This window comes from Eptesicus fuscus, chromosome 8 (genome assembly GCF_027574615.1).
Source record: "Eptesicus fuscus isolate TK198812 chromosome 8, DD_ASM_mEF_20220401, whole genome shotgun sequence".
Taxonomy (NCBI): Eukaryota; Metazoa; Chordata; class Mammalia; order Chiroptera; family Vespertilionidae; genus Eptesicus; species Eptesicus fuscus.
In genome coordinates, this window is record NC_072480.1 from 40,155,430 (window position 1) to 40,167,880 (window position 12,451).

The following is a 12,451-nucleotide window of genomic DNA, read 5'->3' on the forward strand; positions in this document are numbered from 1 at the left end:
GAAGTGAAACCTCCATAAAATCTCCAAAGTAAGAACATCTAGGTTGGTCAATAAGTAAAAACGCTCGGTGTTTGGTGTGCCCAGAAAGGTCATAGAAGCTCTGAGTTTCATCTCATATATCTTGCCCCATGTGTCACTTGCATATGGCTGTTCCTGAATTATCCTATCTAATAAAAGAGTAATATGTAAATTGACCATCACTCCAAGACACAAGATGGCCACCCCTATGTGGTCAAAGATGGCTGCCCCCATGTGGACACAAGATGGCCACCACCAGATGGCCTGCAGGGGAGGGCAGTTGAGAGGGACTAGCCCTGCAAGGGAGGGCAATTGTGGGTGATCAGGCCAGCAGGGAGGGCAGTTGGGGGAGACCAGGCCTGGAGGGGAGGGCAGTTGGGGGGGACCAGGCCAGCAGGGGAGGGGAGTTGGGGGGGACCAGGCCTGTAGGGGAGGGAAGTTGTGGGCAATCAGGACAGCAGGGAGGGCAGTTAGGGGTGACCAGGCCAGCAGAGGAGGGCAGTTGGGGGGGACCAGGCCTGGAGGGGAGGGCAGTTGGGGAGGACCAGGCCAGCAGGGGAGGACTGTTGGGGGTGAACCAGGCCAGCAGGGGAGGGGATTTGGGGAAGATCAGGCCTGTAGGGGAGGGAAGTTGTGGGCAATCAGGCCAGCAGGGAGGGCAGTTAGGGGTGACTTAGCCAGCAGAGGAAGGCAGTTGGGGGAGACCAGGCTAGCAGGGGAGGGCATTTGGGAGAGACCAGGCCTGCAGGGGAGGGAAGTTGGGGGGGACCAAGCCTACAGGGGAGGGCAGTTGAGGGGACCAGGCCTGCAGGGGAGGGCAGTTAGAGGTGATCAAGCCAGCAGGGAGGGCAGTTAGGGGTGACCGGGCCAGCAGGGGAGGGCAGTTGGGGGTGACCAGGCCTGCAGGGAGGACCATTCGGGGGGACCCAGGCCTGTAGGGGAGGGCAGCTGGGGAGGACCAGGCCTACAGGGGAGGGCAGTGGGGGGGCCAGGCAAGCAGGGGAGGGCAGTTAGGGGTGACTGGGTCAACAGGGGAGGGCAGTTGGGGATGACCAGGCCTGCAGGGGAAGACAGTTAGGGGCAACCAGACTGACAGGGGAGGGCAGTTGGGAGGGACCAGGCCTACAGGGGAGGGGAGTTGGGGGGGACCAGGCCTACAGGGGAGGGCAGTTGATGGGCCAGGCCTGCAGGGGAGGGCAGTTAGAGGTGATTAAGCCAGCAGGGAGGGCAGTTAGGGGTGACCTGGGCCAGCAGGGGAGGGCAGTTGGGGGTGACCAAACCAGCAGGGGAGGGCAGTTGGGGGGGACCAGGCCAGCAGGGGAAGATAGTTAGGGGCAACCAGACTGACAGGGGAGGTCAGTTAGGGGTGACCAGGCTGGCAGGGGAGGGCAGTTAGGGGCAATTGGGCCAGCCGGGGAGCAGTTAGGCGTTGATCAGGCTGGCAGGGGAGTGTCTAGGGGGTGATCAGGCTTGCAGGCAGAAGCAGTTAGGGGCAATCAGGCAGAGGCAGGTGAGCAGTTGGGAGCCAGCAGTCCTGGATTGTGAGAGAGATGTCCAACCTCCCGTTTAGGCCCGATCCCAGGGGATCGGGCCTAAATGGGTGGTCAGACATCCCTCAAAGGGTTCCAGATTGGATAGGGTGCAGGCTGGGCTGAGGGACATTCCCCACCCATGCACGAATTTTGTGCACTGGGCCTCTAGTATCCTTTTATAATAAACTAGAAACCTGGTGCATTAATTCATGCATGGGTGGAGTCCCTCAGGGTGGCCTGTGGGGATCGGGATGAAACCTGCAGTCCAATGTCGCCTGCAGTTCCTACCTGCTGCTCCCGCTCATCCTGGCCCCACTGTGCCTGCCTCAGGCTCATGCCCAATTTGTCCCAATCGGGAGAGGCTCGTGCTGCCACAGCAGCACTCACCAACCATGAGTCCTGAGTCTGGTGCCTTCCCAAGGGGAGTGGCCTGTGGATCAGGCTGAATCTGGCTCTCCAACATCCCTCGAGGTGCCCCGGATTGCGAGAGGGTGCAGGCCAGGCCGAGAGACTCCACCGGTACACAATCGAGGCTAGGGAGGGACTACGGGAGGGCTCCAGGTTTTGTCCAGCCCTGTCTTGCCCAGTCCCGATCGGACCAATCAGGGCTGGCCGGGGAGGGACGTGGGAGGTTGGCCAGCCGGGGAGGGACCCTAGGAAGGCTCTAGGGCATGTCTGGCCCACCTCACTCAGTCCCGATCAGCTGGACCCCAGCAGCAAGCTAATCTTCTGGTCAGAGTATCTGCCCCCTGGTGGTCAGTGCACATCATAGCGACTGGTTGACCAGTCAACTGTCTGCTCCCTAGTGGTCAGTGCACATCATAGCTAGCGGTTGAGTGGCTTTAGCATATCATTAGCATATTATGCTTTCATTGGTTGAACAGTCGACCAGTCACCAGATGACCAAACACTTAGCATATTAGGCTTTTATTATATAGAACTAGCAAGTGAAATGTTTTCCTGAGTTCTGTGAGTTGCACTAGTGAGGAACCTGAGGAGTGGGTCAGTTGGTCAGAAGCACAATTTACAACCTAGACTTGCAATTGGCATATGAAGTGGGGGCGAAAGCAGTCTTTTGGAATTGATTGTCCAGGTACATGGTGTCAGAATTGAATTATAATGTGGGGTACCCAGTTATTGTTGCAGAATTACTTGGTGTGGGATAAACTACTGGACACTTTTGATGACCAGAAATGTCAGAATTGAAAGAGTATTATAGTAGAGTATGATAAAAATAGTAAATATGGTATATACTTCAGATTTTTAAGAGCTTTATGCTATTCTCTTCATCATAGTAAACCATCTGTAGAATGTTGGATACATTTTACTGGGATTTTTTAATTATCTCTTTTTACAAACTGCTAATGGAAATAAAAGGGAGAAGACATTATGCATACTTATGATTAAAGATAGAAAGATATAGTATAAGAACAACATATCTGATCTCAACCTACACATATTTTGAAGCCAATGCTCTATTTTGTTGTTTTATCTTTTTGAAAATTTCCTTCTAATTCTTTTGTCTAACCCTATTATAATTACAATTATGTATTAATAATGGAAATTAAAAAAGTTAGTTTCTTAAAATGTATGAAATATGCATACATGTTATCAAAATGTAAAGACTGGGAGATCAGAGTATTTCGGTCATAGTACTAAGACAAATTCTTTTTCATTTTCTTTCCTCAAACAAGAAGTAGAGCATATTTCTTACATACCAAAGTTGGATTATGTGTATTTATGAAACCATAGAAAATCAATCTGGGACAGCCATTTATTGTGGTTTTAACATTATTTGTAGGTTTTTCTTCTTTGTTTAATTCTTCCATATAGAAAAACTATAGTGAACCAAATTCCTGTCATATATTCCCTTATGGCATATATTTCAATGCCAACCTTATCTCTAACTAAATTTTATATTCTCTACCCTTATTTTATATTTCTATTTTTTTACTTATTTACCTATTCTTATTTTAACATTTATAAGTTACTTTAAATAATTACTTTAATAAGGCAATGAATGTATATTACTTATTCCCAAATCTATGTACTAATAGGTCCTAGCTATGATTATTACATGAAAGCTCTGACTAAAAATACTTGGTAAAATTCTCCTTTGAATGTGTTCAAATGGTAATTAATGTTTGAAGGTGTCACATCTAGTACGTTGGCACTCAATTCCTAGTTTCCTCACCTGGAATTTCACAAGGAGTTCTCTATAGACAAATTTGAATAACAAAGCCATATGAAAAACTGCCCACATTTTAAAAACACAAATAAAATTTCATATAAAATAAAAATTTAAGAACCTTGTAAAGCAAAATCTAGAATGTATCATATCTCTCACTAAATTGAAATTACTTTTATTGTAGACATCTTTATCCATTATTACTTTTAATTTCTAAAAAACTCAAGTTTCAAGACAGAGTTAGTAAAATCTTGTACCAAAAATATAGATATAGTGTTTTTCTATACTATATATAATATATTTTAAAATAGTAGTATACTAGTATATAGTATTATTCTATAGGTCCTCTTTTAAAGCACAAAAAATATAACATTTATAAAAATTCAATTTTTATAACATGTCATGAAAGAAACATCTGTAGTATCTATTACAAATTTTAAAACTGAGAATTATTAAATTACAGAATATCAGAAATTAAATTATTGGATATTAGAACAATTACTCCTTAAACATATTATTTTGAAGGGCTGTTTTTGGTCATTAATTCTAAGAAAAAAATAGAGTTCATATACATTAAATTTAAATGTAACCTTGGGTTTAATTACAATAGCAGATATACGTAATGAATCTTTAATTTTAGATATGAAATTATATGTTTTGAAAAATTACACATTTTCAACTCAATTCTTTTTCATTACTATCCTGATAAAATACCTCCAAAGGAAATATGGAGCTTTAAACTTACCAAAAAAGGTTACCGTCTTGAAATAGAAAGCAGAGAACACACTGCATGTGATTGAAATTGCAGAGGAAATTGAGGTAGGCAGAATGCAATTACCAAAATTAGAATTTGGACAGCAAACACATTTATACTGCATGTCCAATAAGCCAGGATCATGACTGTTTAAACATTCTATATCATTCTAAGGATATTACTATAACTCAATAAATGTGGCAATATTAAAAGAACTAGCATCCATGACCTTCTATAAACCATTACTAATAATAAATCCAGTATGTACGTATGTGTGTGTATATGTGTACATGTACATATGTATTTTGTGTGTGTATTTGCATGTGTGCGTATATATATGTGCCTGAAATACAGTAAGATTTTAATCATTATTTAACCTTATACACACATATGTGCATGCCTATATATATATATAAATACATATATAAATATAATATCTACATCTATATTCACATCTCATATATGTAAGACTGTAGTTGACATGTATAATTTATTTATAATACAGTAGTCTTAGTGTAGGGGTTCTAACATTATCAGTCTCAGATTGCTATGATTTTGAACTAGAAATCATTTAGCTTGCCTTCACTATCATCCTATCATGAACTTTTGCTAAATATGTCTTTGAGGCTGGCTGGAGTGTAGAAAGAGGAGTACGGTATATTCAATCTAGAGATGACTTCTATAAAATAAACAGTGTCTAAATGTATACATGGTAAAACTAGGGTTTTCCTTCCTTTTTTTTTTTTTTTTAAAGAAATAGTTATAATTTGAGGTGACGTAGATATCATTTCTTGTCTGGGTAACACTGGGCTGGGGTGGGTGAACATTTCCAAATGGACAGTATTTCTTCTAGAGACGTGGTATCCACACAGCAGAGGAGGCCACAGGCAACCCGCTCTCCAGGTGTGCAAGCTGCTTTTACACTGAAGAAACACAGAAATGTTTTCTCTGCCGAAATTAAAATGAAATGAAATTGCCACTTTCCTGGTTAAAGAGGTTTTAGTTAGTGAAGATACACACAACTAGATGGAGGATTTTAAGTAAATGCCTCACTTTTTTGTTTGTTTGCTTCACATAGAGTTGTATACATTAAAAAAGTGAGTTGTTCCCTTATTGTCACAATGCAAATTCAAAAATGTTGAGGGATATTTTCTGAAAGCATTTAATTTAACAAAAGAGAGAAATTGTAAAAATCTATCTCATAGCAAAAATACTATGAGTCAAATTTAGAAAAAGTATTATGTTTACTTTAAAATATAATCAGCTATTTGGCCTTGATTAAATTTGGGCAGATTGATGATTTATTTCAATTACTGAGATATAAAACCTTAAAGTTGAATACAGTTCTGGAGACTCTAATTACATTAGTATTAAAAATGCCACATTAATATATGAGAAGATATGTTCCATTAAAGGCCTTCTGTTATATCCTTGGAGAGGTAAATAAAATTAATTACATTTCTACTGGGAGAAAGTTTAATTTGGTAGGAAATGTGTACAGAAAAATATCACCAAGGATGGAGTGCTAGAGTAAAAATTGAAAAAATATATGTTATCAGCACAGTATCTGCAAGCACATTCATACTACTAGCTACTCCAAATGTGGAGAAATAGATGGCAAAAATCCCCATCTGGGGCCCACATGATAACTTCATGTGTGGGCAAGAAAATTAGGCTTTCTTTTATCCCACACACTCTTATTACTTGGCTCCATGCTCTCTGTTATTGTTAACTGCAAGTATTTTTGATTCATAATGTACTGTACATAAAATATACATCCTGAGGACTACATAGGAAATCCGTGGAAAGTTTTGTATGGCTTTTTGAAGTCTATTCTTTGAAGAAACCCTATTAACTGCAACAAACTTACTTATGAAAGAAGAGATGTTTTTGGATTCCTTCATACTAGATGTATTTAAGTGGCTAAACATATCATTTCCTCACTGGAAGTCCAACAGTTTAAAAATAACTAAATATTTATTAGAACTAGTGTGCCGTCATTTAGTAAATCAGACAAACTTAAACATTTAAATTCTTCCCATTAGTCAGCGACAACAAGAACATTTAGGCAACGTGAGTTTTAAAACACCTAGGTCATTTTCATGTAAGTGTTTTTTGAGGCTTATCATACATATTGTGTATTTCTAAACCCATTTGATTAGAGTAGCAAGTTTAAAATCTAAAATTGCTGGAAAAAGTTCAATACCATGGTTCAGTCAAACTCATGAGTAGATTAAACTGGAGTAGTATGACTTTGGAAACTCTGCAACTGGGTTTTTATGTTCCTTTCTTGCAGATTGCAAAAAGGCCTACCTGTATGTTAGTCAGCAGGGTCTCTATGGAAGACAATCCGTCAGGAAACAGAAAAGGAGATGGGAAACCGGGAGGTAGTGGTTGTCCATGCCCAGTTAGAGAAAGTTTGTCAAGGCTGTCTCTTGCAGTTGGTGTGGAAAGCGGGGTCTCATCTGTATGTGATTGAAACAAAAATATAGAACAAGTTACGCTTGTCTGTTTTTATTAGACCTCAGTAATGGCTTCCCTAGTGGTTTCCAGAACATTTATTGCAAATTGGTTCCTGCTATCAGGAGAAAATGCTTTCTGCTGAATTTTCTTTAATGAAAAAGCTGTGGAGATACAACAAGATAACATTAATGAGTAACTTTATAAGCCTTTTAAATGCAGTCTCTAATGAGACTGAGTTTACAGTGCCATAGAATCTTTTTAAAACAAATATTATCTCATATATAGTTGTGATAATATATTCAGGCTGACTTTATGGGCACCTTCCCAATTATCTCATTTTAGTTTGCTCTGTTTGGATTGACAATAGAATCTTTCTAGAGCTCCATATAAGAGAAATACATTGCATATTAGTATGTTTCTTTCTCAATTAACCCTTTATGTCAATGATTTGTTCAAATATATTCTTAAGAAATCTACAAAAGATTGTACAAATAAAACCTTTCATTTCACATCTAAAAAGACAAAGTGGAATAAAATATAATCATTCTAAGTTATAACTGAATTATTCAATATCATTAAAACTAAAGGTCTAATTCTTCTTTTTTAATTTTTATTGTTGAAAGTATTACATATATCCCCCCTTTTCCCCCACTGACCTCTTCTAGCCCCCCTTCTCCCTCCTCCCAACCCCAGGCCTTCACCACCCTATTATCAGTGTCCATGGTTATGCATATATGCATGCAACTTCTCTGGTTGATCTCTTCTCACCCACATACCGACCCTGAAGAAGGGTTCTAAAGAAGGGTAAGATAATACAGCTTCCATAACAATATTTTTAAAAGCCAAATATAAAGTCCTCTAAGATAAATCAGTCTTTACTTTGTTTACTGAATATCTTTCATCATTTTAAGCAACTTAGAGTAAAGCTCCAATATAAATTATTTTTACTCTTATAATGAAATCTTTTTATTTAGTTCTTTATTAGTTATATATGTTCAGTTTCATTTAAGATAGATACCAAGTATGGCTTATTTTAGTTTATCATATCACAGAGAAGATTTTATTCATGGCAGAATTCTCAATTTTATAACTATTTTATTTCACGCCAGGAAAATTAATTAGCACAATGTATTTGCACAATCCTGATAGTATTTCTCAATTTTGCAAGTGGCTAGAAACTTCAGCACACCTGCATTTATGCTTATAATTTGATTCCACTGTTCTCAATCATTTCTTTATTTTTCATTACAACACTTAACCACACAACATGTTTTCCAATTACCTCTCTCTGGGGCAGAAGTCTATGGAAGCTGCTATACTTCTCTGTCTGTAACTAATGTCAGAACAAGTTAAATTCACCTCCCTCGCCTGCCACATTTCCAGTTAATGAACTAAAAGGGAAGAGAAGTTGGGGAGGGGAACAATGAACACAAGGACTTCTATTAACCACACTCTTGACTCACTCACTCACTCACTCTCTCACTCGCTCACTCACTCACTCACTCACTCACTCACTCCCTCCTCTGCAGTTTTCCCTTCCAGTCCCTTCTCTGTTCACTTACTAACAGATGATCTGAGGCAGCAGGTGCCAGAGGAAGAAAAGGAGGAAGCATCTGAAGTAGGATGCATTGGGTTCTTATTTTCTTTTTTTAGTCCACTTGTCAACAGGGTTAAAGAGAGACAGCAGGGCATGGCTAATGTGATCAAGGTGATCTTGGACACCATTTACCTCGCTGTCATAAATTACTCCTCCGGACCACGGCTGCTAGTGTTTTCTCACAACATCTCTGAAAAGGCGCTTGTTAAACATCTTTGTGCATGTGAAATTGTTTAAGAATGAAGAGCAATATTTTTTGATCAGCATCACCTTAGCTGTCACATGCTAAAGAACATGTGGCTTAATAGATCATGGGGATAATAATTGCTTGTCTCCTGAAGAAAGGCATAGAACCAGATGAGCACCTGAGATTGTGTTCAGCTTTAGTCTGTGACTCCACATTTCTTAAAGGTTATCCAAGAAAAAAGCATCATATGTATGGCTACACACACACTCACACATATACACACACCTTTATTTAGAAGTTCCATCATCCCATGATGATTTAAACTTCAAAACATTTAAGTTTGACTATGTTCGCTTATTGTGTGAATTAATCAATTAAATCACTCGTGATACATGCATTCATGTAGCCAATGTTTACTTAACATAAATAATGTGCTGGGGATAGACACTGGAGAGAGAATACTGAAAAACCCCACAATCTGTAAGCCTCAAGAAGCATTTTCTAGAATGACCAATCCCAATCATTAAATACCTAATTATTATAGTTAGCAAAGCATTTTGTCTTCCATCCTTATTCCATTACTATTCATTTTTCTCAGTATTAGATTAAAATTGTGCATATATATGTTTCATATTTTTTCTGCAGTTGCTTCAATTGAATGCTCATCTTGGTTCTCATGCTTTCAGCTATATGTGAGTAGACTATTATTTGGTATTGACTTATTTGATTTAATTAATTCATTTATTATTTTACATAGTAGAGATATTACATACAGTCACTTTAACTCTAACAAACAATCAAATTTAGGGCAGAGTGAGTGACTGCTTAAAAATCTTTTCAAAGGGTGATTCTTAAGATCAATAAACATTATATAAAAGAAAACAAACTAATCAAAGATCAAACAAACAAGACAAAATATTTGGGGGTATCAAAACCCTACTACCTTAGAAGAAGTTGTCATCTTGTGACAATTAGCATCATAGAAAGTCTCAGTTAGTCTGCCTACAAAGAGTGAAATTGAGAACAGGATTCTTCCTTTTAAAATAAAAGTGACCTTTGATATCTTAAATGTTCTAAGAAGATTAAAGTAAAAGTTTGAGAGACCAGACAACATGGAAGAGAGTTTTGACATCACATAATCTCTAAAGACTTCAAACAATGAATGATGCTGAAGCACAAATTCACAAAGGACATTATTCCAATTTTGTATATTGTACATATTTTTGAGTTTTATCTTTAAAAGAAGGTTGGCATGTCAGATATTAGGATCTTTGATTATAGTATTTGACAATGTAATCTGTTTTTCATTCTTTAAAATTGTGCTCCTAAATAATGTGAAACTTATGGAAAAATTACAAAAATTGTACAAAGAATTCCTTTATAATGATGTGGTTGGTTGGATAGTAGACCCTCAACATACATGTCCTTGTCTAATCCCTGGAACCTAGTAATGCTAGCTTATTTGTAAACTGGGGTTTCACAGATGGAACTAAGTTAAGGCTCTTGAGATGAAGAGATCATCCTGCTTTTAGGATGCACCCTAATTCCAGTCTTTCTTTAAAAGAGAAAGTCAGAGGGAGATTTGAGAGAGACAGAGAGGTCCACAGAGTAGAGGAGGAGGCAAAGAGAAGACAGAGGAGCTCAGAATGTTGTAGCCAGTCACAGAATGCTGACAGCCACCAGAGCTCGAAGAGAAAAAGAATAGATTCTCTTTGATAGCCTCTTGAAGATAGCTTGTCCTTGCAGACACCTTGAGTTTATACTCCTGGCCTCGAGAACTGTGAGGAAATAAATTTCTGTTGCTTTAAGCCCCCAAGATCGTGGCCTTTTGTTACAAGAGACCTGGGAAACGACTTCAACTCTTTACCCCAAGTCACCAATTTTTCCATTTTCCCACATTTGCTTTTTATCTTTCTGTCTTCTCTCTCCCTTTCTTGTTCTGTGTGTACATATGTTTGAACCATCTTCCCCTTTCAATCCTTAAGACTTCACGGCATATTGCACAAGTACAAGGGCATACTCTTCCACAGTATAAAATGAGCAAGAATCACATACACAGACTACTATTATTTAATCAAGAGCCCACATTCTATTTTCATTATCTGGGAGATGTTTTAGTGTAAAGAGTTAAATAATATGCCTGGCCAGGGGTGGGTCAGTGGTTGAGTATTGACCCATGAGTCAAGAGGTTCCTGGTTTGATTCCCAGTCAGGGCACATGCCGGGGTTGTGGGCTCGATCCCCGTAGGGGCATGCAGGAGTCATTGATGTTTCTATCTCTCTATCCCTGTCCCTTCCCCTCTCTCTAAAATTAAAATTTATATATATATATATACACACACATATACATATATACACACATATATATGTATATATATATTTATTTAAAGAGTTAAATAACAAATAAATATTTTAATTTACTTGACAAGTACTCGGGGACTATTTTTTCTGGGCATGTAATAGCCCCTAAGATAGCCTCTCATGATTGTTCCCTACTACTATACTTAATTCTCCCAAGAACTATCCCTTTAGTCTGAGTTAGACCTAACAAATAGAATAAAACAAATGTGATGGGATGCCATTTCTGAGATTAGGTTATAAAAAGTCTGCAGTTCCTATATCTCTTTCCCTCTTTTTCTCTTGCATTTCTTACCCTGGTGGAAGCCAGTTATCAAGTCATGAGACAGCCCTGTGGGGGTAACATGACAAGGGATGGAGGCCTGTCAAAAACCACGTGAGTCAGTTTCAAAGCAGATTACCCTTGCGCAGCTGAGACTTTGTTTTATTAAATTTATTGGGGTGACATTAGTTAGTAAAATTATATGTTTCAAGTATACAATTTTATAATGCATCATCTGTATATTACATTGTGTGTTTACTACCCAAAGCCAGCTTTCCTTCTGCAACCATATATTTGACTCCTTTACCCTTTGCTCCCCCGCCCCCATCAACCCCCGCTTCCCCTCTGGTAACCACCATACTGTTGTCCATGTCTATGAGTTTTTGTTTGCCTGGTTTATTCATTTGTTACTTCAAGTTTTTTATTTCACATATGAGTGAAATCATATGGTTCTTGACTTTTTCCTACTTATTTTGCTTAGCATGGTATTCTCAAGATCCATCCATGTTGTTGCAAATGGTAGTGTTTTATCTTTTCTTAGGTCTGAGTGCTATTCCATTACAAGTACGATGTCTCCTTTATGTCCCAGTTGAGCCTTTAAGTGAGCGGCAGCCCAGCTGACAGCATAACTGCAACCTCATCAGAGGCCTTAAACCAGAGGCACCCAGCTAAGTTGCACCCAGATTCGCGATCCATAGAAACTATGAGATTTTTAAATGTTTACTGGTTTAAGCCACTCAGTTTAGTTGTAATTTGTTACACAGCTGTAGATAAGTAAAACAGTATGTAACAGTTTTCTTTTAATACTTTGGAGTATAGGAAAAAAATGACTTCCTATCTAGTTACTTTCAGTGACTGTTGAAATACAACAAAGTCAACCTTCCTTTTCTCATTTTTAAAAACCTAGCAGCTTTAATGAGACAAATTTTAGTATCACTCAAATCTATAATTCCACATTCCCTATTATTTCTTATACACATTTCTAAAAAGTAGAGACTTCATCAATATTGACTAGAGAATGGTAACATCTCTTTGGAATAAGAAAAGTCAGTATCTTCTTGAATACAGGTTTCAAAAGGTTATGAATATCTAT

General features: G+C 38.7%; 1 protein-coding gene across 1 annotated transcript in view; it reads right to left on the reverse strand.

Annotated features, from left to right (window-relative positions):
- The window catches only part of DACH1 (dachshund family transcription factor 1), a 432,819-nt gene that overhangs the window by 43,408 nt on the left and 376,960 nt on the right, over positions 1 to 12,451 (reverse strand). The window contains exon 7 of the mRNA XM_008144064.3: positions 6,806 to 6,957. Coding sequence (XP_008142286.2) covers positions 6,806 to 6,957 — 152 coding nt within the window. The remainder of the gene's footprint in view (positions 1 to 6,805; positions 6,958 to 12,451) is intronic.